This window comes from Athene cunicularia (assembly GCF_003259725.1).
Source record: "Athene cunicularia isolate RWA chromosome 17 unlocalized genomic scaffold, athCun1 chr17_part1, whole genome shotgun sequence".
Classification (NCBI taxonomy): Eukaryota; Metazoa; Chordata; class Aves; order Strigiformes; family Strigidae; genus Athene; species Athene cunicularia.
This window is the reverse complement of record NW_020799122.1, coordinates 2443767-2470749: the sequence shown is the minus strand read 5'-3', so window position 1 is coordinate 2470749 and position 26983 is coordinate 2443767. Positions and strand designations below refer to the sequence as shown.

The window sequence follows — 26983 nt, the reverse complement described above, 5'->3', positions numbered from 1 at the left end:
TCCCGCCGCGCTTGGGGGGCGGCCTGTCCCCGGTAAAAACGGGGCCAGGCCTTTCCGTGATGGGAGCAGTGTGGGGTGGTGGTGTTGGTTATTTTGTTCTTTGCCTGGGGGAAGAATATTTGAATAGAAATTGGAAAAATGTAGACACTTAAAACGTATTTAAAATGTTTCCTAGGAAGAGTGTTTAAAAAAAAAAAAGTTATGGGGATGACTTGTTTCAAGGAGGCCTCATTAGTAAGTAGATCCTCTTTGAATAAAACTGCTTTGAATGTTATTTGCTTTTGGATGTTAAAAAGCGACTTTGCTAACAAGGATGATACTGGCATTGTTTCCCCTTAAAGTCTCTTATTATTCTTACTGATCATTACAATTTCCATTTTCCACTACCAACTTTCTGCATGATGCAAGTTGATCAGCAACAAAAAATTTCCTTTGCTGGGGTATGGCATGGCTCAGCTTAGGGTGTCCTACTCTGGAGTCAAATGGGGGTGGGGGCTCCTTAAACGTCTCTCATCCTTTATGTTTCTCAGACTGTTTTACAGAATATTGTATAACGCCTGTCCAGGCAAATGAAGCGAAACCTGAGTACCGAGGAATAGGTCTCGCACAACCTTGGCTATTGCAACTGGTTCCTCTCATCTTGTCCATGAGCGAGTATGTTCCGTAGTCCCAGAGCGGTGAGAGTTGGATGTTTAACCCATTCCACTAGCAGAAGCAGAAGTCAGTCCTATTTAACTCTGCTTCTCAGGATGGCTGCTGCTGGCATTGCAGCCACCTCCCTGCCCATCCCGCGCTGAACGGGTGTGCGTGCATGCTCTGGATTGAACTCTGAGAATGGAGAAATCCATGGGCAGTTTTTCTCAGGTCTATCTTTGTGACTTTTGGCAGTTGAGCACTGTTGTTCCCCTCCAGAGCAGAGACTGAGGATGCTGTCTGCTGCACTTAGGCACCAGCCCTGGGTGTCAGCGTTTGTTTATCTGTACCATCAACAGCCCCGTCACCACAGGGCTGACTTGCTGGAGCGGTGAGAAGTCCAGCTCCGTGGATTTCACTAGCATTCAACGTGAAGATAAGGCAGGAATTGTAGTTACACCTCATGGTGACGTAGGTGGATGGTGATCTTCTTAAGTGTTTAAATACAGGGCGGGATTTTGCAGTGGTTGTCTAAGTGTTTAGATAACAATTCATTTGAGTGAGAGCTGAGTACCTGCAGGTCCCCAGGAGAATATCTCCTGCTCTCAGAAGAGTGGAGGCTTTCTCCAGCTGGATGAAATTCCAGTGCTATGGGGAAAACACTGGGGTAACTGAACCAGCCATCAATCTTTGGCCGTTTCTGAATGTATAAAGGGTGACAAAGCAAAAATGCTACTGCTGGTTTCAACTTTGATTTTGCAGGCACAAATCCAACACGTTTGTGAATTTGTTCCTTTCATAACGAAGCAGGGATGTCAGATCGCGTTCCGCAATCGAGCTTCATGGTTCTGATAATGTTACCGAGGGGATCGTTGCCAGCGCCGGCTGAAAGACTGGCTGCCCAAGTTCCATTACAAGGCAGTTTTTGGAGATACTTTATATACTTTTGTGAGTGTTTCAGCCACTTAACTGAGTTCGTAGTGTGGCCAGCAGTGCCGCTAAGTGCTGCTTCTGTGGAAGAGAAAAGGTAAGAGCCTTCCTACAGGACAAGAAGCAGCAGCGAGATGTTTTCAAAGACCCGTACTGAGCCAGTGCTTCCCCCCACCCCAAGTTCAGATAAAAAAACTTTTATAGGTTGGATGTTTTACAGAGTCCTGATGGGAACTAAACTATTCTTAAAATAGCATGGTGATGTATTTTGCTACTTGGGATTTAGATCTGCTTTCAACTCGCTTAACAAATACAAGATTTCCATTTTAATTCCAATCTCAGACATTAGTGTTACTGAGTAGCATGTATGTTGAAGAGGATGTTGGAAAGGAATATGCAACTTCACCAACCAACCATTTCCCAGTTCTGCTTTGGAATCCTGGCACCAAAAGAAACAGGTTTTTTTCTTTTTTTTTTTGTGAATATGAGCTGAAGTGATCAAGTTCCAGATTGGTTGCAGTAGGGCAGAACATGGTTAAACACAGATATAACGTAGCTTGGGCACAATAACTACTGTTTAGGAAGAAGCAGCTGCTTTTTTTTTTGGTTTTTGTTCTCTTTCACAGCACTTAGGAATTGCTGTGTGAATAACTGAGTTCTGAGTATGTCTCTGCCTGACTGCTATCAATTTTTTTCCTGAAAAGGCAGAAAATATTGATATGGGCAATTTGTCAGTTCCAATTGTGTGTTTTTTCTGTTGATTAGTGGTTGTCTGTTTCTCTAGCCAGGTAATTGGTTTAAATTTAAAAATTTAAACTGAAAAGAAAATTGTATATATTGTTATTTTTATGTCCACTTGTAGTCTCTTTTGAATCCTAAAGTCAAGACTCAAAAGATGTCTCCTGCAGTGGCTTTCAGAGGTCACTGAGGTTTTACATTAAGAAGAAAACCTCAGGTTTCTTTTGTGCTGCTTACCTCTTTGTGTACCTCTGTCATGTCATTTGTTCAAGTCCTTGTCTTTTCAGTCTCTTAATCATTAATTAATCACTTCAGACACTAAGAAGACTAAGGGGGTTGGAAAGAAATGCTCTGGATGATTAATTCTTTTCCCATAAAAGCAATAAACTTGCTGGAGTTCTCAGCTGTAAGCCAGCCATGCTGGAACTATTTTTTCCCATATCCGACACAAACTCTCTAGGTGGGGATAGTGCACAGCTCTTGAGTCTAAAACTGTGTTTTGCCAGTTTGTGAAGTATTTTTCTGCAGGAGGCTCCACAAAACAATGGTAGTGTGAAAAGGCAATGCAGTGAGTCTTCAAGCGCCGCACTGGTTCGTCAGTATCTTGTCTCTGAGGCAGCTCACAGCAGATATTTAGGCAGAGGAAGAAAATGCAGAAATCCATGGGCAGTTTTTCTCAGGTCTATCTTTGTGACTTTCGGCAGTTGAGACCTGAATTGAAGGTTGCATTCAGTTTTATTTTTTTTAAGTAATAGGAATAAAGATAAATGAACTGGCAGTAGGAGTGTCTGAACAGACGTATGCAGTGGGCCTGGAGTGCAGAGGATATATGCCTCTTCCTCATCTCTGCTTCCCAAGAAGTCACAGATGTTGGCCAGTTTCCAGTATTTACATTACATCCTACAGTCTTCAGCTCCCTGGTAGCAAAAGGATTGCCAGAGTGGATTCATCAGGCCTCTTATTAGCTGTTTGGCATACTGCTAGGTGACTCTTCTTGTGCACGTATGGTATGTTCGTACCCTCCAGATACAGCTACACTGCTGGTACTTGCCTGATCACAGCCCTGAACGCTTCTCTTGCAGCAGCACAAGTCCTGTTACGTCCGTCGCGGTACAGAGACACTCTGAGTACGTAGCCTGCTGATCTGGGTGTGTATTCGGGGCACTGGAAGAGAGCTGCCTGATTGTCTGTTGCTGTTAAATCCCATCACAGGTGAAATCAGGTCAGACAGTGTTCATAAGATGTCAGCTTTCAGGATTTCACACCTGCTCAGGGAAGGAAAGCGCGGTCAGAGAAGTTTGGAAAAGAAGTAGCAGCCTTTAACAGTAAGCATTTGACTCTTGGCAGGGTCACTGGGTTTTTATCTCTGATTATCCACTCATGATGCATTTGTGAGGTTAAATAGAGCTCCAGTAGGTTTTTCCTGGGTGCTTTGTGGTGCTTGGCAGCCTGAAAATGCCAGACTGGAATAGCCGTGCTGGGTCACTGACACGCAGCTGACGTTGGAATGGTTGATTTGGTTGGTATTCTGGGGATTTCTGCCTGTTCACACTTCCCTCTGGAGAATAACCTTTATTTTAGTTTGTCTATTTGTTTTTCCCTGATTTGGGGTGGACTGGGATTTGCGAGTAACTGCACCGTTCAAATCAGGTTGTTAGGTTTTGGTGGTTTTTTGATCAAAATTCGGGATGTGATGGTGACTGAGTGGAAGAGTTAGATGATATGGACTCTGAAGATTTTTTCTTTTCCCTTTTACCTGTTTCAGAGTGTTCTTTTCTGACTACAGGCAGAGTGTTTTGGCCTTCCCTCTCTTCTTTTTTTGTCCCTCATTTACCTCCCAGTGGGAACCTGGAGAGCTGAAACTGATGTCAGCTGATGTCCCAGCACAATTGGGAGAGGGAGAAACAACTGTTTGTCTGTATTAGGAGCTAGTCAGTCAGTGGGATGCCATCCAAACCCAAAGTTTAAACATATGTTATTTACTGAATGTTTCCACACACAGTAAAAATACAGCTACAATTCAAAACAGTGTCTTTAAAACACTGGAGGAAATGAATCATCCCGAGATCTTTTGGGCTGGATGGAGGCTGCTGCACTGAGAGCTATCACCATTAGGACTTTCTCTTCTTTCAGGCTGCTTTGAGAATGCTTGTGGTTCCTCGACACCGAAGCCTGAATCCTGTTAAAAATAAAATAAACCTTCTCTGTTAATCACCAGAGAAAGAGCTGCAGACATGTTGCTATGAGGAAGGGAGTATTTGGGTATGTCTGTTCATAGCATTGCCCTCTTGTGGCTGTGTGCAGGGGGACAGGGGCCGGTGCTCCTGCTGCCAAGGCTGTGGTGGCAGCTGGTTTTGGGGCTAGAAAACAGCCTTCATGAGAAGGTGTGCCTCTACAAGCCAGAGTCATTAGTGCAGCAGCCGCACCTGCCTATGTAAGGAAACATGACAGCAAAATGGAAAGGGGAACTAATACCACTGTATGTCTCCATGTTGATTCACTTGGAAGTGGGTATTTGTGAAGAAAACCACTTGGTGTGAAATGGGGGGGGAGTCCTGTCTCCTCTGAGTGCAGAGCTGCCTGCCCTTGTGTTGGGTGCCGGGCTGGAGGAAGCTTGTTGAGCGTAGCACTAGGTCAGTCTTTTACCTGTCAGCAGGTAAACACAGGTACCAAAAACTTAGAGCAGCTGTGACTCTCAGCCATGCCTCCTGTTCTGATCATTGCCCCTGCTCTTAGAAGCAGCACCTTGAATTTGAACGTATATTAACTAAACTAATTTCTGTTAATTCAGAGTTGCTTCGTGTCTCATGTGGATGTTTGAGATGGAAAGGTAAGTTCAGTGTGGAGGTGATTTGGAAGGCAGGAGCTGCCGTGGCTGCGGCACGGCGAGGCCGGGCCCCGTGGTGGGCTGGCTGTGCTGTGCTGCGTCGGTGTGGCGTAAGACAGAATTTCATCTGCGTGATTTTTACTCACCCTCATGTTGCATGTACTTCTCTTATCCTTGCTGTACATGTAGCAGTGGCTTATTGTAAGTCCTTTCGCCTAGTTGCCTGTGTCTGAAGCTACATTTGCAGTGCAGGGCCGTGTTTCATGCTTCCCTTTTGGACTTGTTTTAGGCCACCTCTTCTGGTTTCCAGCCCTTCTTCTTCAGTAATAATATATTACTCTGCTCTTCTTTGGGTTATGGATAACGGATTGAACAGGCTTCTGTACTACAGAGGAATGTATTGGCTAGTTCTCAGGGGAAGAAGAGTTTGCATGAAGTTGCAGATCATTTCCCCTGTACGGAGTCAGGACCTGGTGACTGGAGGGAGAACATCTGTGTCATTTCCCTGCAGCTGACCACAGGCATGTCTTCCCTGCCTCCATTAATGTGTTTTGGCTGTCACCACCAGATCTCTCCTATGGGACGTCATATGGGGTCGTAGTCATGTTTTAACGTACTGGATTATGTTTTACAGGTTACATAAGCACCCCTGTAAGACATGTTTTCAGCACTGAACAATGATTTGTGTTTGAGTATATTTCAGGGTTCATTTTTGCTTGCAGCTGGATGAAAATAGTCAGTGGTTTCCACTGATCCATACATACCTGTGCTGTGTGTATTTAAGTGCATGATTCAGCTCTCACCTATGCTCTTAAGGTAGGGCTTTTAAACAGTTGATTGTATCAGCAGATTTTTCTCTGGGTGTGTTTCGGATGGGAGGCCTGTATATTCTCCAAAAGTTTCTCCCCTGTAAGTAAAAATCTTCCCGATTTACATCAGTGCAACTGAGAAGAAACTCAGGCTTTTGTGTGTAAGTTTTCAGCCTTGGTGCATTGGGCTGAACTCTCTGTGTTTACTAAGTGGATCATATTCAAAAGGTAAGAGAGACCAGAATAGAGCTGACATGACTCATAATGCAAACAAACAGCTGGAAAAAATGAACAATAGTCAAATCATCTGGCTCTTCTAATTTGTTAAAGTGGTTTAGTAGGAATTTTAACTTCTGAATGCAAAAACCTACTTTGCCAGTTGCACAGATAATGCTGTACTTTGTGTCCAGGACTGTTTATCTGACTTCTCCTTGGAATCAGATGCATGTTTTAAATGAAGGGGGAAGCTGCTGAAGGGACAATGCCTGTTTGAATTTTTTGAATTTGTGGCTGGCTGCGTCTGTTAAGATGTAGCTGCTAGGAATGCCATTAACTGTGCTGCTCCTCATATAGAGAACTGAAATAGTTTATGGAGTCACCATAGGGTGGGAGGAGGCTATTCCATGCCAGTTTTTTCTTGTCCCAAATAAACTTTGTTACTAGCTTTTTCAAGGGATGGAGGGAAAGGGGTTGTTTTTAGTTTTATGTGTATATGAATTCAGGGCTGGTTGGAGACTGAAAATGGATCTAATTTATCATTTTAGGTATTTTTCAATGCCTGTCACCTTGGCAACAATGCTGAAGTCCTGCCAGATTTATTTTCAGTGGTTTACTGAAGAGTTTGTCGTAATATATATACTGTTTTGGCAAGGAGGCTATAAGGAATAAAATATTTCCATTTTCAGTATGCACTCTCATGAGCTGTTAATAGTATGCTGAACGGTCTTCCTTTCTCCGTTTTATGCAGCATCATGTCTTGAGTTTTTTATTGTCAGAACTTGAATAATTCTGTAGTGTTCACTCTCAGAATCTTTGTAAATTCATCAGAGTTTTCATGGGCCAGCAAAGGATCAGAGAGAAAAGGCAGTGTGGGTAGTCAGAAAGTATAGATAGATTCACTTCAAAGTGTAGAAATAACTAAACCCAAAGCAAGCAAATAACTATTTGGGGTACGTTTGATCTCTTCAGTGTCATTATTTCAGACAGTGATCTGGAGAATGCAGCTCATAGTCTGGGAGTGTTACTGCCACAAGTGCAACCTGCTGATTTCATTGGGATTGATCCTACTAGTAGGATTATACGGCTTTGCCACTTGCAAAACACAGTGACTTATGGTTTTCCTGTTGTTGCAGCAGAAATACAGTGGGGATTTAATACTTCTGGCAGTTGATATAGGAGGGCTGGAATGCTGTGAGACAAGGGAGTCTTTCTTTTCCTGATGAAATATATCACTATTTCTTTGGAGCAGTCCATATTCTCCAGGCGATTTTTGGCAACTAAATAGAGGGAAAGAGAGAATTAGTTTGGTGGAAGTGCAACTGTTTGCCCCCAAGGTACAAGAAGGATTGGTGCACGAGAAGCATTTTTGCAGCATGATGGGTACAGACTCTACTAAGATTTACTGTTCTCCCCGTATTTTAGAAATTCAATCTGTATTTGCAAGTTATTTTGATACACTCTGTAAGTATTATCCTTTAAAATAAAAAATACAGCCTTTGCCACCTACAAATGCAGAAATTGTTCCAGAAGTAAGTAGCAGGTGGTTTAGATACTCTGTGGTGTAATATCATGTTGGCTGCAGACCTTCCTGTGTGGGCTTTGTTTATACAGCAAGTTCAGACAAGTTAACTGAACCTATCACGAACTAGACGCTGGGGCTGTAAATGAGAACAACCACATGGTGATCTGGCCTACCACCACTTACATCACAGTCTCATCTAATTCAGCCCAGCTTTCCTGAGCAGCCCTGTGCAGGTTAAGTCTTTAGTATATTTGTGGGTATATACATGTGAGAATTGGCACAAATTAACTGTAACTCCAAAAAAATGTTATGCTCATTTTTATCTTTTAAGTAGTCAGTTACTAAATAAAATCTGCAAGGAGAGTAAACTGTTGGAAGAGTGTTTTTTCACATGTGAAGGAGACAGAGTTGTCTCTGATTCTTTGTGAGACAAAGGAAAATAAGCCCCTTCACTCTCACCAGCCCTGTCTCTTTAAATGAGAGTGCTGTTAATGTAGTGATCAGACTTCTGGATTTCTCTGTTTCATATAAATACTCACTTAAAATATCTCTTTCCTTTGTAAGATAGATCCCTTTACAGCTGAGTTTATTTAAATGAACCACTGCACTTGTTTCTTTCTTCACCCACTATTTTTACCAGTAATTTTCCATCTCTTCTTTTCTGATTGCCCATCTTCAATAAGTATCCAGAAAAAAACATCCAGAAGCGTCGCTGAATGGCTTAAACATATGTGGGCTCTTTATGGTCTTAGAAACATCAGAGTACAGTGTTGTGAGGAAAGCCCTGTAAGCTAATATTTGCTGTGACATATGGAGGAACTGGCTGCTAAATATTTACACCCATTCCATTGTATTTAATCTTGTTTTAATAATTAATTTAAAACCTGTTCAACTATTATCCTTACTGTCTTCTGCATTTTGCGTTCTGAAATACTCTGGCAACACCAGCAGTCAGAGGATGTTTTGGTTGAGTGTGTGCATTCCTTCAGCTTTGGTAAAGCTGCTCTGAATGTTTGAGGTTGAGTCAGGATCAGACTGGAGCCTAACAGAGTAAAGATATTTTTCCCCCTGTCAGTATTGGATGATACTGCCCCATAGAAAGATACTTTAGATAGTGATGTTTTAGATTAGATGCTTTAGATGGTGGTAGGTGTGAAGATGTGGCAGTATATTTGATGTGGAGAAACTAGGCATTAATTACTCCCTGTAATGGACTTTGCAGTGTGATGAGAGTAAGAGATTCTGGGCTCTGTGTCCACAGGTTTTTCTTGAAGGGAACAGGACTTTCCTTTCAGTGTGGTTGTGCTGGGCCACACTGAGCAATGCGGAACTGGGCACCTTCTTGGCAGAAATAAATGCAGAGGAGAGTAAAGACAAATGGCAAAAGTGCTGATAGCATCGATTTATGAGGGTGTGGAGTGACTCTGTGGCAGATGAGTGGGAGGCACAGCCACAGAGATGAATGTAAAGAGCAGAAATGGAACTATTTAGGAAGGGAGGCAGAGGACTGTTTATTACAAGTTGCAGAATTGAAATAAGAAAGGTGTTTTGGATTGGATACCAGGAGAGGAAATACCGAGTCCTGTCTCGGAGGTGGTGGAAGCATCAGCTGCCAGGGCTCCCACCCGCCCCAACAGAGAGGATGCAGTGGGGCAGGAATGTCACGTTTGCTGAGCAGAGAGACCGCGTGGTCTCCCGGACTTTTCTGGCCTTTCCTCTGAAGGAAGCAGCTTCCAGCCTCAGGAAAATAATTTAACACTAAATTCTGCCATCGGTCTGTGAGCCAGCTGCAGACGTTTGCACAGTGTCAGCTTCCCTCATGTACCCCATCTCACGCAGTGTGCAGTGAACAGGGTACTGGGAACTGTTTCTGTAGGCCAGTCTCCATCACATGGCGCTCTCAGCTAGGCCTGTCGTGATTGCACATCTGGATTCCACTGTTTGCTCAAATCACTGGACTTTTCTTAAGTTCTTGTTTTTATCACTATGCAGCCAAGTGTTGTTTAGATGATCCATCTGCACTGAAAGCCTGTATTCCAAGCCCTTTCTTTCTTTTCCTTAAATAACTTTCCTTTGCATAAGATGTTGGCTCTGCATAGCACCCTTTCAGTGACTAAGCTGGACAGTTTTATTAACATCAGCTTGAGATTTGCCTTTTTCCCATGTCTCCAACAGGACATCCTTTTCGGTAGGGTCCTGGCAGTCTCATCTGGCATATGCCCTCAGTAAAACATCCAGAGCTCAGATTTCTCTGGCTTGATTTAACAACGCAACATTTGGTGACAGCAGAGATAAACCATACCAGCTGTTGGAGTATATTACACTTACTCCCTTCTGACACGCTTCAGATTAAATTGTATATTATAGTGTTCTTTGGTAAAAATTACTCATTGTAGCCCTCTTTGCCTCTTTTGCCTTTATTTACATTCTGCAATTAATTGGCAATGTAAGCTTGGACTGAGGGCAAAACTTAGAAAATGCCAAATTAATTAGAAGACCAACTAAATTGTTTTTCCAAAATATCATATATGCTCATGAGCATGTATCTGCAGATTAGGATATATCCTAAACTGGGATGCTAACAAAGAATTATCCTAGGTCTTTTCACCTTCAGTCTGTGAAGCCTGCACAAACGTGGCACTATACAGGTATTTATTAATAAAAAGTCCAAAGTATTTTTCCATTTGGAAGGGACCCATCTCTTTCTAACGTTATGCAAGCCAGTCGTCCTGGTTTGGGTATGCTGCAGCTGCAGAAGCTTTTCCCAGCTGGCTTCCTTGGAGTCAGGGTTCCAGCATTTTTATTTTTTTTTTTCTGGTGGGTCTTAGACCTCTGACACTCTGAAGTTCCTTCACAGAGATCAGAAATACCAGCAAGACTAAGACATTGTTTTTATTACGTATTTAATTTTGAGAATTTCCAGTGACATTTTCAAAGGTACATTAAGTAAATTGGAGTTTGCCAAGGTGACATTTCAAACCAAAATGCATCAGTTTGAACGACAGTGAAGCAGAAAGTTCTAATGAGAGAGAGTAGAAGAAAATATTCTCATGAAGACTGGAGAAAGCACAGATAAAGTGGGTCTGGTCTTTCCCTCATGGAAGTTTTGTTGTAGACTTGTGGGTGGAGGATCTGGCCCCTTTTTTTAAGCATCCTTTGAGAGATTCTGAAAGTGACAACCTCAGACTCTCAATAATTCATCCCTGGGTAGAAAGGAAGGAGTAACCAGCAGTACAGCCACATGTAGGCATTAATTACGTTCCTCCTAGGAGCCTTGTTTGGCCTTCCCAGATGGATGTTCATAGCCACATCCCAGAGAGCACGGCTGAGGCAGGTCTCTAGGCATCCCCTGGGTGGCAGTGGCAGATGCTGTGTCACAGACACTCCGGGAGCCATTGCACGCTCTGGTGAGAGCACAAGGCTGCTCTGTGCCTGGGCTGCCACTGTAGGAGGTGACCTGCGCAGTTCATTTACTGCCAACACCTGGAAAATGTGGTCGATCGGTTTGTTGAAGCACGAGGTGATTGGAAGAACAAGCTCTTTGCTGGTGGTGGATCATTGGTGTGCTACCATCAGCATGTTTAACTCCATTGAACTGTGGATAGGTTTGATGGCTGTTAACATTCCTGTCACGGGATCTTGCTACACCCTCAGTAATATTTTGTTGGGAAATTACCGAATTAGCGCTTGTTCTGTCACCTACCAGACTACTACTGCCCTTTTGCTAACGCATGAGCTGATATATATTGGTCCATCTCACACCCCTCCAGAGTGTATTACTCTGATAATACTGTGGAGATTGCATTCACGTGCAAGACACACAAAGCACATGCTGAATTCTGCGTCTTGCTCCTTTGTCAAGTTCAGAGAGATGAGGGCACATTCCCTCCATCCTCAGGTTATTCAGCTGTATCCTTTCAGTGCTTCTCTGTTCTCATTTCCAAAATCTCTTTCTCTGCAGCCCTTGCCATCTGGAACAGCCTTTCTGTTCCTCTGCGTCTCATCAACTTTCCATTTATTTGCAGTTTTCAGCTGACAAAATGTTGCTTCTGTTGCCGATGTCTCTTAATTTCTTCCTCTCTTACTGGCCTTGTGACTAGCTATTTGGCTTGTTTGAACGTGATTGAACGGTTGGCTGTAATGGGTAGCATATTGTCTTGAGTTATGGCCTGCTGGGATTAAGTGTCTGTAAATGGTTGAAGGAGTCTCTGAGACTTCCAAGTGGACTGTTTGCACAAACATGTTACGCCCCTATACTGCAGAGGGAGTGGGTGTGTTTGTTCCAGATAAAAGATTGGCTTCTGCAGTTCATTTTCACTAGCAGCGAGAGGAGGAGGGAGCTGGGACACCCTACAGCTTTTACGGAAGACTGGAGAAGTCCATTTGCTGTTAGAAATGGGCAAACAGGACTTCAGTTATATTTTTCTCACCATTTTTTGCACAGTGGCTCTGAAGCTGAACTGTGTTAGCTCCATGTCTGTTGCAGGGCTTGGATATGTTGTTACAGCAGCTGTTGTGCTTTCAGCTGTGGTAAGTGATTAACATCACTATTGACATTGAAAAACTTATGTTTTTCAATTACTTATAAGAGTCACACTCTCTTTTAACTCTTTGTAAGGAGTTTGTTCAATTTTATAGTGGAAATTTGGGAGAAACGAAGTCAGGCTGACTGGAATCATGATGATAAAGTTCATTGTTTTCCATCTTTGATATCTGATTTCAGTTTAGGAATCACTTTGGTAGCTAACTTGCTATTTTGCTTTCTAGTTTGTAACATTCTTTATTTCTGCCTTGAAAGCTGAGCATATTGTACTTTTGTCCATGAGCTACTGTGAACTATCTTCTTTGTCAAAATACTGGATGCTTCTAATATAACATTTTAATTTTTTCTCCCCTGTTATCTGATACCACTCAAAGGCATGCTGTAATATACGGACAAGCTTCCTTTTCCAATACAACAGAAATGTTTTGTTTCCTTTCAGTATTACCAAACTGAATTCTTATTATAATATAGTTATGGAGAAGTGTTCATTATGTTTCCTAAAAGGATGGATTGCATATTGTTAATACATTGCATAAGTATGGCAAAACACATAACAAACCAAAATTGCAATATCCTTAGGACAGGATGTTGTGTATATTGGTGTAATAAGGGAGCAGTTCTACAGAAGTACTGAAATAGCATGTCAGAACAGAAGAGATATAAGAAACCTGTTAATTATCTAACTCTTTGATATTCACAACACTTTACAGAAAGAGCTGAGTAAGATCACACAGGCTTTAGGAAAACTGTAAATAACGTTTATGCAAGTTGTACAACATGTATAGTTGAAAGGGGTTCGTTTCATAGTCTGGAATGTCATGCAGCATTTATAGAAAAGAACAGTCAGCAAGGGGATTAGTCTTTCACTTATGTGCCGTATTGAAAAGCTGTAAATTAGTAAAGAAAATACGTAGAGTAAAATCAAGAGAGGTAGACAAATAAACAGAAAAGAGAGTCTAGGAAAGAGTAAGTCAGGAATAGAGCAGTAGAGTTGATTGGAAATGACAGTTAACAGTGATCAATTGAGAGGGATCCCCCACTTATTTTATTTTCTTCAAAATTCAGTGCAAGAGAAAAGAGGAAACTTTCCACTTATCTGATCTTTTGTTACGAGATCAGAAGCAATATAACTTAAACATGCGCTTCCTTGTACTGTGCATGTTGAACAACATTCTCTGTCTCGCCCCTAGCCTGTCAGCATGGTGGAACACGCTGAGTTTGCGAAGGCTGGGAAGGAACCTGGCCTTCAGATTTGGAGGATCGAGAAATTTGATTTGGTACCAGTGCCAAAAAACCTGTATGGAGACTTCTTCACGGGAGATTCCTATGTGGTGCTGAACACCATCAAACAGCGGAGTGGGAACCTCCAGTACGACTTGCATTTCTGGTTAGGTAAGTGCTGGGAGTTGCCCCTGCTGGACTGGGAGCCCAGAGTGAACTCTTCCTCTCACTACACCAGCCTTGTCCAGTGTTACCCAAGGAAATAAAAAGCAGAACTGGCAGTACAGTGAGAATGCAGTTTTGGGTGCATATAGTGCTACTCACCTTAAATATTTGAAACGTTTTTTGCAATAGTGAGTACAGCAATCTCTGTACCTAGAAATTGCTTTGTTCTGATCAAGAGGACAGAATAAGTCCTGTTCTCTGGAGGCTCAGGGAGAAGATAAGGTGTCAGATGAAAAGAGTGACTGAAATCTGTTCTATTTGGAAGACTGGAGGTCGGTTGTTATCCTCCTGACTCAATCAGTGGTGTTTTTTTCCCCAAAGTTCAGATCTCCTAACTGGCTTTTTGCAGTAAATGTCACCAAGTGCCGTGGCAAGGCTTTCTCCACATCCTGCAAACCCGAGAGCCTTTGACAACATCATAGTTAAAGCTGTGTAAGCTGCTTGCATGGTGGCTTGTCGTATCTGCCATCTGTCAATAGGTTTTCCACACCAGAGAGCTCCAGAGAGGCAAGCTGCTGTGGACATGGTGCCCCACTAGTATCTTCAGCCTTCATAAAACCTGATAATGTCTTCTTTCAGATTCATCTATCTGTGTGTTTGCTCCGTAGCAAGTTTTCTTCCAGGACAGGGCGAAATGACAAAAGCAAAGTGAATGACACCTGTCAAAGACACAGCTGTGAAGCAGTGGGGCTGCAGCAGTTATGATGGTATTGTAAACCTGCCAGAAAAAAAACCCAGTTTATACTGCTCTTGGGGTTCATTATTAGAAAAGTTTGAAAATAGCTATTCTGCAGACCTTCCTGGAATCCAAACTTCCCAGTAATCTGCTTTCTCTGTGAAATGTAGAGGCAGAACCCCTGCATTCCCTCCAAGTTGTTGCCTTTTAATTTCTCAGGAGATGAAAGCTCTCAAGATGAGCGTGGGGCAGCTGCCATTTTCACTGTCCAGCTGGACGACTACCTTCAAGGGAAGGCAGTTCAGCATCGCGAAGTGCAAGGCCATGAGTCCTCGACTTTCCTGGGGTACTTCAAATCTGGCATCAAGTACAAGGTAGGTGATGCCTGGGTCTTTTTATACTACCAGGCTGAAACAGGTTTGCAAGAAATGGCATCCTGCCCACTGCCCAATTCTCAGAAGAATGAGAATTGCCCTTTTTCCGGTTGCTTAAAAACCATTTTCAACCAGATGTTTTCAATGGGTTGGAACTGACAGGGTGGAGAACAGCAGATCCCAGGGGGAGAGCTTTGGCTGAATTACTAATACACAAGCAAAGCCCCAGGAAATTTTAGGAATCAAGGTTTTGTTTTTCTTCGAGAAGCAGAAGGAAGAACAGTCCCAAATGTCTGGAACAAGTTTAAGAAACAGCAGTCTGAGTAAATGGGAAACGCCTACCCAGCAGATTTAATGTGTCCCCACTTACATAACAGAGTTTGACCTTCCCACTCTTTTTCTGTGCATAACCCACCTCCTTAGCATATCTAATATTTTGGTGAAGTTGATTATCAGTAGTGGAAGTGACTCTTCCATGTCATTGCAGTGAAGTGGAATAGAAGAAGTAAAAACATACAGTCAAGCAGTTATGTTTGTTAGGAATCCACCATCACAACAAGAGTGATACCCAGTCAAATCCTTGCTTATGGCTAAGACTTTCCTAGTGGTTTTATTTTGCTTATTCACCACTCATTTGTTGTTATTTTCATTAATTTGAGTTTGGTTATGCTTTATTTGAGGATAACTGACATGAGTCGTGTTGCTTACATTGATAAGTAATTCCAAGTGTCTCTTGATCAGCCAAGAAGGTGAATCCTGAGGTTGGGATAATTTCTGGTAGGCAGGACATATAATACATATGGAAATACACTCTTCACCCCACTAGTGCTATTAAATCCTAAATACCTCAACTTCCTGTGGTCTCCCTCACATCTGGAGATCTCTGACTGTATTGTACCAGTGTCCCTTAGACACTAGGGGGATGGGTTGCTGGGGTGTATCGACAGCTGAACGCTCTGCAGAAGCCCAGCCTGGGCAGACTTGCTCTCTCTGCAAGCTGCTGCTGACCTTTTCTGTGAGAGGCAGAAACTGCTCGCTGATAGCAAATCAGTAGGATTTTAATTTTTTCTGAAGCAACAGCACAAATTTGAATTGTTCCTCTGTTTTCCCTCAGGCTGGTGGCGTAGCTTCTGGCTTCAGACATGTGGTTCCCAATGAAGTAACTCTGCAGAGGCTTCTGCAGGTCAAAGGCAGGCGAACAGTCCGAGCGACAGAGGTGCCCGTGACCTGGGATAGCTTCAACACAGGGGACTGTTTCATCCTTGACCTCGGCAGTGTAAGTAAAAGACAGGTTTAGCAGACTCACTGGGGCAGGAGATGTCTGGTTACTTCACTTCAGGAGTTTTTTCCCCACTCTGTCGAAGCTATCTGAAGTGTTGAGCATTCTGAAACACTGTTTAACCAGTCTTTTAATATCTTTCTGTCCCAGGCATACTGCTATCTCATCCAGAGAGGGGCTTCTTATGTTCTGACAGCTGCACGATCTTTATTTTTTTCCCCCAGAACATCTTTCAGTGGTGTGGCTCCAACAGCAACCGCCAAGAACGGCTGAAGGCCACTGTGCTGGCCAAGGGGATTCGGGATAATGAGCGGAACGGTCGCGCCAAGGTCTATGTTTCAGAGGAAGGGTCCGAGCGGGAGGAAATGCTTCAGGTTGTTCACTTTGTCCATTCCTCTGGGCTGGAGTGGGAAGGGCGGCATGTGGGAGAATGGGTGGGATGGGTAGACAGGCTCAGTAGTGTGTGTTTTACGTATGAAGTGTTTGTGGTATAAAACTCTCCATTTAATACAGACTTGGTCCTCTGCATCGCCGGGACATCAGAGTATATTTTCACTGTTGTTGATCTAGAGGTTTCTTCTACGTGCTCTTGTGCCTTCAGCATCTGGGGAACAGAGGTTCTCTTGGATTGGCTGGTAATGATTTTTCTCTTTCTCTCCCAGGTCCTGGGACCAAAGCCCAGTTTGCCACCAGGAGCTTCTGATGAGACCAAAACTGATGCAGCCAATAGAAAGCTGGCTAAGCTCTACAAGGTAGGGAGAAACCTGACACGTAACCTTGTGGAGGATGGAGCGGTCTCTGTGCAATTAGATGGAGCTGGAATAGCAGAGAGGGGCTGAGCTGCTCTGAGTCCTGCCTCCCTCTGCCGTTAGCTTTATATGAAGTTTTATGTATGAACTTTGGTTGCTTACACTGCCTACCCACAGGCTTTCTATTGTCTTTATCACCACTGCTGACTGTAGTGAGACAGCTGGGACTTTCTAGGAAATCTTGAGGGAAAGATGGAACGTGAAATGAATGGGGGAAAGAGTTTTCCTTTGTGTTATCAGACATTGTGTTAGGAAGATGACAGGAAAGAGCTAGAAATAGTGAGCTTGAGAACCAGGATCTACCCCTTCCTACATCCAGTGAACATGATGAGGCAGTGATTTGGAAGGTGACGTTTGCCATCGGCTAGTGTAAGTGTAGAAGAATGTCCAAGACTTTTGGGGAGGAATCTTCTCTACAGCAGTCTCTGGTAATGATGTGGTGAATGTCTGCCAGGATGGTTTGTAATGTGGACCTTCATCCATTAGTAAGTACAGGACCTCAGACTATTAAACCCAGACTATCGATACAGGGAGGCCTGTTCACAGTTACCAAGCCTGTCCCCTCCAGTTCTTGAGTGCAGCTGATTTGCTTTACAAGATATCTCTTGGCTGCTTGTGCACCAAGGACATTTAGTGTTTTGGATCAATCTTTGCTCCCAAGCAGTATCTGCTTTGCTAGAACTACTTGAAATCTTCAGAATAAGTGTTAATGCTTTTGTCATACTGTTACTGTGTCAAAGGTATCCTGTTTGAAAAAACAATAGTGCCTGAAGCAGCCAGTGCATTCAAATTTATTTCCCTTCCGCTCCCTGAGTTTTGGAGTGTCGCCATGAAGCTGGAGGGGAACAGAAGGTGCCTTATCTGATCTCCACGCTGCGCTCTCACAGGTCTCCAATGGGGCTGGGAACATGGCAGTCTCCCTTGTGGCAGATGAGAACCCCTTCTCCCAGGCAGCCCTGAGCACAGACGACTGCTTCATTCTGGACCATGGCACAGACGGGAAGATCTTTGTTTGGAAAGGTACCGCAGGGACGTGGGTGAAGCTGCTGATGCCTGTGTAGGATCTGCATCCACTTAACAGTCCAGTTTCTTTCAAGCTGGGTGGGGGAGCGTACACTGGTGGTTCTGGTGACATTAACAATCTCAGAAAAGCACTCTCACCTGAAATGTCTGGTGCTGAGGTACAGGGCCTTTAGTGTAGAGAATTAAAGAGAGGGTCCTGGCAACCAGGAAGAAAAAATTGAATTAAGATCGTAAGTAGAAAGGCAGTTGTGTGCTCTCAGCCATCACAGAAAGGCATAAAAGAGATCAAACAATTGTCATTTGCTGTTTGGTATCATCTAGCTGGAAGGCTGGGCCCTTCTGCTGTTGTTAAAGGTAGAACTACCTGGGACAGTCTCTCCTCTGGGTAAGCAGAATGTTTTGAAAATTGACCTCTTTTCTCTTTATTTTCCTTAAAGGCAAGAGTGCCAATTCTGAAGAGAAGAAGGCAGCACTGAAAACAGCTTCGGAGTTCATTGATAAGATGGGTTATCCGAAACACACCCAGGTAAGGACATGCAGCCCACCTGTGGCCAACACCCCAGTAACACCACCGGGGTTACTCTTCTGCCCCCAGGCTGCTGGCTCCAGAGCGCGGCTCACATATCGCTAGCAGTCTTTCAAGTAGCTCCTGTTTTGGATGATCTGCTCTTCTACAGGGAGATATTGCAGTGTTGCTCCTGGGCTAACACTGTCCTCAAAATAGCATTGACCCCAGCATGAGTAGTGTTTAGCATTTCTTCCTCTCGGGTACTTTTTTACCTTTTCCGTGATCTCTCTCCAAAGAGCAATAAAGAGAAGATGTAGATAAACCTAAACCTGCCCTTCTTGTTCTTAAGGAGATGATTCTAAAGGCTTGGTATCCCTTCAGCCTTCCTTGGAACGCACCTGAGGCTGACTCTGCATCCCGTAGCATATTGAGACCCATGTTGTTGGTTGTGATAGCACAGACCTTCCAGGTGTAGTTACACAGAGACTTAAAGATTGAGTAACACTGGCTTGAATCCCTTTGAACTAGTGGTCACAAGCGACAGAAGACAAATGCTTTGTGATGTGTCTTTTTTTTTCTTGGGAAAGACCTGCCCAGTATGGTACTAGCTGGAGGTGCTGCTGGCTGCTGATTATGGCATGGGTGAGAGCTGACAGGAGCTGCATGGGGCGAGGGGCACGGCTGCTCCTGATGGGCTGGCTCATCTGTTTCAGGTCCAAGTCCTCCCTGAGAGTGGTGAGACGCCTTTGTTTAAGCAATTCTTCAAGAACTGGCGGGACAAGGACCAGACAGAAGGCCTGGGCCAGGCTTACGTTTCTGGTCACGTTGCCAAGATCGAGCAGATACCTTTCGACGCTGCCACTCTGCACACCTCCAAGGCCATGGCTGCCCAGCACGGCATGGAGGATGATGGCTCTGGCAGGAAACAGGTGAGCAGTGTCAGAACCCCTTTGGGAAGGGTTCCAGAATTTTCTTTGCTACTTGATGGCATTCCAGTAAGAGCAGTGAGACCAATGGAGGCCTGAGAGTCATCCACACTGCAGTTTTGTGAATGCTGAGGGAATTTTTAACACCAGAAGTATCAGCAAGGTCTTGAGAGCCCTGCAGCTAAGTGGTGTAGATGAGCTGTTAATTTGGACCCCAGAATTTCCCTGGGGGCAATGTTTCACCCAGCAGTATGGGTCCAGACTTCTTCCGCATTCCTCCTCCTCCTAGTTATTCCAGCTGCTGCCATCACACGTGTGATGGTGTGTCTCAGAACCCCAATCTCATGCACCAGGATGCACACACTGGTGCATGGCAGCAGTGGTGGAGTGGGCTTGCCCACAGAGATTGTAGCCAACATCAGACATTTCAAAAGTCCCCAGTAAGCCTAAAAGCTTTATTCCTGGGCATCTAACTGAGAGAAACTGAAATGATCACACTGGGTACAAAATGGGTGTCTGTGTGGGCGGCACACCAAGGATATTTACCGGTTTGGATCAATTTTTGCTCCGTTTTCTCCGGAGGTTTTGGTGACTCTGGTGAAGGTTTGGGAGCTTGTGGCAGGGTGATGCTGGGCCTGGCTGTGGGCTGTGGACGCAGTGCCAGGCTCCTCGTGACAGTCCCCAGCAGGCGGGGCTGCAGGACTGCAAGTGCTGGGAGCCTGGGTTTGGGCAGAAAATGGAACAGCTCTGCCAGGAGAGTCTGCTTATTCTGCTGTCACGCTGAACTCGGGCTGGTTCTGCTCCTCTCCTTTTCTAGATTTGGAGAATAGAAGGCTCAGAGAAAGTGCCAGTGGATCCTTCGACGTATGGGCAGTTCTACGGCGGGGATAGCTACATTATCCTGTACAATTACCAGCATGCTGGAAAACAGGGACAGATTATTTACACTTGGTAAGAAAGTCTTCCTGGTGCAAGTCAGGAAACACTGGGCCTGGGTGGGGCTGAGAGTCCACATCTTCGAAAATGGATCGCTGTTGGCTCCCACTTACAGAGGATCCTTGGGGGATAAAATTTCACCCTGAATAACATTCCCTTGCAAACAAAACAATACCAGAGATTTGAAATGCTTTGTTTGAAGTGGGACAATAGGGGGAATTACTGTGCTAGTATTTTTTTTTTTTCTTTTTTCCACCCCCCAGTAGTAGTTACTCCCTTCTTTGGATCAAGTTCTATTTCTTTTTGCAGAGTTCAAGACCACTGTAACAAACTTTTGATACTCTGTCACTTTGGCTGGTGGCTTGTGACTGTTCCCAGAACGTTCCCTTAGAGAGGAGTTTTTCAGCAGGCAGCTCACAGCACTTGTCTTCCTGCTCGTCAGCCAGCAGAGAGAGCACTGGGAAGCTAACTGCAGCCAGAGTGGATGCAATCTGAGCAGGGGCTGTGTGTGTAGCTCCTGGTAACAGCACCAACAGGCATGTTTTTAAACTAGCTGCTAGAAAGATAATGGGAGATAAGTGTGATGAGACAAAAAAAAAATCTGTGTTTATTATCTAGAAAACATCTTCCTATGTAATCTCTTGTATTCCAGTAGAGGATAATGAATTTCATCTTCATGGTGAATGAAGTGCTGCAGAGGTTTGGTAACAAATGTTTTCCTTACCTCTTCCTGATCTCTGTAAGGGGGTGTGTGTCGGGGGAAAGGGCTGAAAATAAACCTCCAACGTTGCCTCGCCTTTCAGGCAGGGTGCTGACTCCACTCAAGATGAAATTGCGACCTCTGCGTTCCTCACAGTACAGCTGGATGAGGAGCTGGGAGGCAGCCCTGTGCAGGTAAAAAAACCCAAACCCAACCAACCAACCAAAAAACCCCAATGCTGTGAGAATAAATTATAAGTGTATATTTTTTTATGTGATACCAGTTGGCAGTGGAGAGACCCAGTGGTGTAGTGACAGCCTCCAGCCTCGCTGTAGGTGTTGTGGAGCAGTTGTGTGCCCAACCAACGCTCCAGAAGTTACACAAAGAAGTTTTCCCAGTGGCCTGTATGAGACGAGGGTTTTTACAGCTGTTACTTGTTACCTTTGTGCCAGTGGATCACTCGCCAGTCCAAAGGGAATGGCAATCCTGAGAGCTCAGTTTAATGGGTCTGGTTTTGTGCAGGAGGCAATAGCTCTTCTCTGTGACCACCTGGGTGCCACACGAGTATCCCAGCTGGAAAGGTGGTTGTAAAGACCATTTCTAGTGTAGCTTGTGCTACTCTTCAGCAACAGCTTAAAACTGACAGCAGGTTTCTATTTCCCTAGAAACGAGTAGTGCAAGGAAAAGAGCCACCTCACCTGATGAGCATGTTTGGTGGAAAGCCCTTGATTGTTTACAAGGGCGGGACCTCGAGGGAAGGAGGCCAGACAGCCCCTGCCCCAACGCGGCTGTTCCAGGTCCGCTCCAGCACCTCGGGAGCTACCAGAGCTGTAGAGGTACGTGGAGAGTCAGCTGCCACATCGTCCCCACAGGCTGCGACGGGCACGCCAGCCCTTTGAACCCAACGAGGGCCAAATTGAGCTTTTTGATGTAAACTGGAACACACTTGAAAAACTTTACAAACTATGGAAAGATTCCTCTTTTCCTGGGGATAAGTAGTGATAATTGTTATTTTGTAATCCGTTTATAAATCTCACCTTGAATCCGTTTAAGCCATTTTCTTTTAAGTCCCCACTAGGTGCTGCATCCTGCGTACTATGATACTTTTCAAACTGTTGAAAACCATTAGGACATGGCCATTGTGACTTGTTCTAAGCCTGTGTGACAAGTGCTGAAGACAGAAAGTGCTGAATACTCTGTATGCAAATAGAACTTGTGCCAGGATATGGGTTAAAAACCCCACTCCTTTGAAAAAAAAAACCAACCAACCCACCACACACACAAAAACCCCTTCTGTGCAACAAGAGGGACTAAACCCCTGTCAGCATCTCCAGGGGAGGCAGGAGCACTGGTTTGTGTCTGCAGCAACTCCCCGAGTTTCTAGCTTCAGGATGGCATGTCCTTGTTGAGGAAATTACTCGAATGGGTGATCAGCCTCAGCAACAGACGTACTGCTCTACAGTGGTTTCCCCAACGAGTTTTTAAATCTCACAGAATCATCGAGTCCCAGGTTGGAAGGGACTTCAGGGTTCAACCTTTCTTGGCAAAAGCACCATCTAGACAAGATGGGCCAGCACCCTGCCCAGCTGAATAGTAAAAGTGTCCAGTGCTGGGGAATCCACCACTTCCCCGGGGAGATTATTCCAGAGGGTGATTGTTCACCTTGTGAAAAATTTTCCTTTTGTCATAACCATGAAGACTGGCAAAATGACAGATCTGGCCAATCTTGCCCTAGGCCATATGTATCTGTAGATTACACACAAAGCACAGCACATGTTTATTTACTCTCCTCGTATGATTAACTCATTGCTCAGACATGAGCAAATCCACACCATACCTTATAACCTTACATGCTTGTATCTTGTTCGCAGTTTATTCAATGACAGGTACTGATTTTTATTTTCAAATAATGGGCTCTGTGTAAAGCACGATTACACCTGACACCTGCAATGTTCGTTTTTTTTCAGCTGGATCCTACTGCCAGCCAGCTGAACTCCAATGACGCCTTTGTCCTGAAAACCCCCTCTGCTGCTTTCCTCTGGGTTGGCCAAGGAGCCAGCGATACCGAGAAATCGGGTGCACAGGAGCTGCTGAAGATACTGGGAGCTCGCCCAGTACAGGTCTCCGAGGGCAGAGAGCCAGGTGAGGGAGGCACAGCGGAGCCTGAGGACGTTTCTGTGTAGCTGCACGTTCTCAGTGATTATTTCATGGATATTTTCTCTCCCACGACAAGGAAATGTGGGCAGAGGCACAGAGAGACTTCTCCAGAGTATCTTTATGTTTAACCACACGCTCATGTTTGTAGCCCTTTGGGACTTTCTGACATAGAATAGTCCTTCAAGTCCTCCCCAAACCATCTTGCCACTGCGATTGCCATGAATAGTTGAAGCATTGGTGTCTCTTTTTTTCAGAGAATTTCTGGGCAGCTTTGGGTGGAAAAGCTCCTTACCGTACTTCTCCCCGGCTGAAGGACAAGAAGATGGATGCTCACCCCCCTCGTCTTTTTGCATGCTCCAACAAGAGTGGACGCTTCACTGTGAGTATCAGAGAAAGTCAAGTAGTTCCACATCTGACAGAGCTGAGAGAAACTCAGTCCTGGTCTGCTCTGAGCCAGCCACAGGCTGTTACACCTTCTCTTCCTCAGCGGCACTGCCTCTGCAAGGAAACATCGGCACCGTTTTTCTGCAGACAGCAGCTAGTTCTGTTGCACTGGTGTCAGCACAGCAACTTTCTGAAGCAGCAAACTGGTCCTCCCCTGGTTAACGATGAGCATTCAGACCCCTCAGATTTTAGCTCGTGAATCAAGTAGAAGGAGGCAGCATTACAAGCCTCGGGCACAAGTGAGACAGTTCTCTAGGTGGAGGCTGCTTGTGTGTTCTGTGGTCCGAGCGCCCGTCTGCGACGGAAGCTGCCAGCGTCCAGCTTCACACACCTCACCAACCAGAGGGGAAACTACAGCCTCTGAACTGGGCTTCTCCTATAAAGGTAAAATGGCGCTTGAAGTTTGTGTTCATCCTAACTTTATGTTTTCCAGATTGAAGAAGTTCCTGGAGATCTGACTCAGGATGACCTCGCTACAGATGATGTTATGCTCCTCGACACGTGGGATCAGGTATGTCACATCTTCCTGCTGAAGAGAGGAGCAAAGAATATGCACAAATTGGCTGTGGATTGAGACCCCGATGACAACAGTGGGAAGAGTTGTCGTATTCTAGTCCTCTCGTCTTCAGGCCTGAGGACAAATCACTTCTCTAGTGACATGGAGGAGAACTTACACCCGGAACGTGAGAGGAGTTGGTGTCCTGCTGCTCCTTTGTCAGTTTAAGGGCTGTTGGAAAGGAGCTGTTGTCTGTCATACAGGCTGCCCCACCTGTAAATGTCTCGTGGGCAGCACCCTCGTCCCGGCTGGAGGGATGTGAACTACTGTTAAGAGTTGGCAGTTCATGATGCTGACACATTTTCTGTAATTTTTCAATAATTGCACAAATCAGCCAAAAGGCAACTTAAGAGATTAATTTTGTATGTTCTGTGTAAAAATGTTAAAACATCTGCTAACTTTTCCTGATGTTAAGCTAGTGTATAATTTCTGCCTCTATCTAGAGTTTTTGTAGATAAACTGCAGTCGGAAGGCTTCTTGTTATCTGGCAATGGCTTTAGTCGCCGTCACCAATCCAGGCACACCAACACGAGGACGTTTTTGTCACACTGTTCACTGAGACTGTGTCTCAATTCTCCTTTCTTTCATAAAGAGATTGACTGTTGGCTGAAATAATTCATATGGGTTTTTATCTTTAGGTCTTTGTATGGATTGGGAAAGATGCCCAAGAAGAAGAAAAGACTGAGGCTTTGAAATCTGGTAATGTCACATTTTCCTCTCGGAACTAACCGTTTCCTGTTTTCCCACTATCTGATCGTAAGGCAATTTAATATACTGAGGAACATACCTTAACCCCAACAAAATTCGATGTTGTGCTCAGTGAGCAATCCCATCTCTGGGGAGAGGAGTATCCCCAAGCTGAGCACAGAGGGGCAGCGTTCCCCGCCGCTGCAGAGCACTGTCCCAGCAGAGGAGCCTGCCCCTCTCTCAGTGTTTTACAGCCCTGTGGAATAATTACTGGAGGTGACTTAGAAGTCAAAAGGCATGGCGTTGTTCACACATAAAGCATTAACACTGAAGCTTCCAGGGTGGAGCACAACTGCTGTGCAAGGGATCTATCCCAGGGTGGTCCCCTGGACGATGCTGCCTCCAAAACAGCATGGAGGGGGGAGCAGAGCGACAGCTCCACGGCCGGGCTCTGAATCACAGCAGAGATTGAGTCATGTGACTGATAAGTTGTGTATTTGCTACCCTGGGCCAACGGTCTGTCATATTCTGACAAAACACTGTTCTTTGTGTGAACTTTAGTCATTATTATCTCGCCGCAATACCAAACACGCCTCCATCCCAAAGGCTGCCCTGAATTTTTAACGTACACATTTAAAAGTAAAGCAGGACAATCTCACACCACGTAACGGTGACAGAGGGGGTACTGCTCAGAATCTATAAACGTAGGGCCCCCAGTCCCTCTGAGGATAAACTGGAATGCACAGGTGTCTATTTTCTGCCAAATTTACTCTTTAATGTGACCAACCCTCATGTCAGTTCTCTACAAACAACTGCCAGTCTTCTACCAGGTGTAGATAAAACCAGAGTGAAAACTTCTGGTTTTAATTTAAATGAGCAATCTGCAACTGTATCTCAAGCAGCCATTTAGCTACACTGAAGCTGCTCCAGGTGTTGCTCCCCGAGACTCTTACTTCCTTCTACCTGTGTTTTCAGCTAAACGGTACATCGAGACAGACCCAGCCAACCGTGACAGGAGAACCCCGGTGACAGTGGTCAAGCAGGGCTTTGAACCACCCACCTTCTCGGGCTGGTTCCTGGGCTGGGATGATGACTACTGGGCGGTGGATCCCCTGCAGAGAGCCATGGCAGACGTGGATGTCTGATAACAGGTCTTTTTCTTGTGGGTTTTTTTGTTTTTAAATGGAGCAAGTTTAGTGCCTTCACTGCCTTCAAGAGCTACTTCCTCCTGCAGGATGCATGTTAACAGGGCAATGATGTTAATAGCCAATTAGCTGTGCAATAATTACTGAAAACAATCATGACCAGTCATTGACCCTACTCCTTGCTTTGATTATATTTAATACAATAAAGCTTGTACGGAATATGTGAAGAGTAGAAATGGTGGGGTTTGTTATGAAGAAGAAAACATTAAACAGAACCTGTAGATCCACATTTGAACTTGCTTGAAACAAATACACTTCAGAAAATGAAACCTCTGTTGCGCCATCTTTTGCACGTCCGCTTTTTACCAAATGGTTACAGGAATGACTTCTGGGTTTTTGGAATTGTTTTCCATTCCCCCCACCAGAATTATTAGCATTTAAGACTGTGATAAATGAACAGTATTCTTCGCTTTCAGAAAGTCACTCGTTAGTAAACAGCATCGTTTTTTATTCAGGGTAAGAGCAAAACGCGCGCTCCTGGCGTCAACAAGCGTTCCCAGGGGTGGCCACCTCCAGCAGCAGCAGCAGGAGGTGCAGATTTACGCAGCTCCCCCAAGGATTAACCTCAAGCTGTGCACTTACTCTGCTTCTCACTTCAGGCGCCTGAGCACAGCAGTGCTAATTATTACAGCTTTGTTAGCTGTGTCTCTCCCCCCCAAAAAAATCAAGCTCAGCTTACACTAACTGCAGTAGACAGATGCGTGCAGCCGGGTATAACTGCTTTTACGATGCAGAGGAACAAAAAAAATTTCACAGCAAAGGGACACAAAGGAAACGGCACCACTGAGCTCAAGCTCTGCCAGCACTTGGGCCTCTTTCCTAACGGTGATGAAGGCAGAGGGACACAGGCCTTGCTGTTACTAAAATACCCGTGAATACAGAACTGAGCACAGCAGAGAGGTGGTAAAGAACAAGGCAGGAACTTCAGGCTGGCCAGTGTGAGAGTGGCACTAATAATTAAAGACCAGATGCCAAACTCCGTGGTAGTGGCACTTTAAAGAGCCTCCCCCCGTACAGACTAATTCTTGTTTTAATC

At 44.7% G+C, this 26983-nt stretch overlaps 1 protein-coding gene across 2 annotated transcripts; it reads left to right on the top strand.

The window, feature by feature from the left end:
* Positions 1–177: 177 nt before the first annotated feature.
* GSN (gelsolin) lies at positions 178–26211 on the top strand. Of its 2 annotated transcripts, none has more exons than XM_026860278.1 (17): positions 178–234; positions 13412–13613; positions 14563–14717; positions 15832–15993; positions 16221–16370; positions 16659–16748; positions 17693–17825; positions 18266–18354; positions 19050–19265; positions 20080–20213; positions 21002–21092; positions 21564–21734; positions 22866–23040; positions 23310–23434; positions 23933–24010; positions 24694–24754; positions 25718–26211. In XM_026860278.1, exons 1-17 carry the CDS (start codon positions 202–204, stop codon positions 25885–25887), a joined length of 2235 nt encoding a protein of 744 aa, XP_026716079.1. In that variant the 5' UTR covers positions 178–201; the 3' UTR covers positions 25888–26211. The 2 variants fall into 2 exon arrangements, with proteins under 2 accessions (XP_026716079.1, XP_026716078.1); XM_026860277.1 differs by lacking the exon at positions 178–234 and adding an exon at positions 11983–12208.
* The last annotated feature ends 772 nt before the right edge of the window (positions 26212–26983 follow it).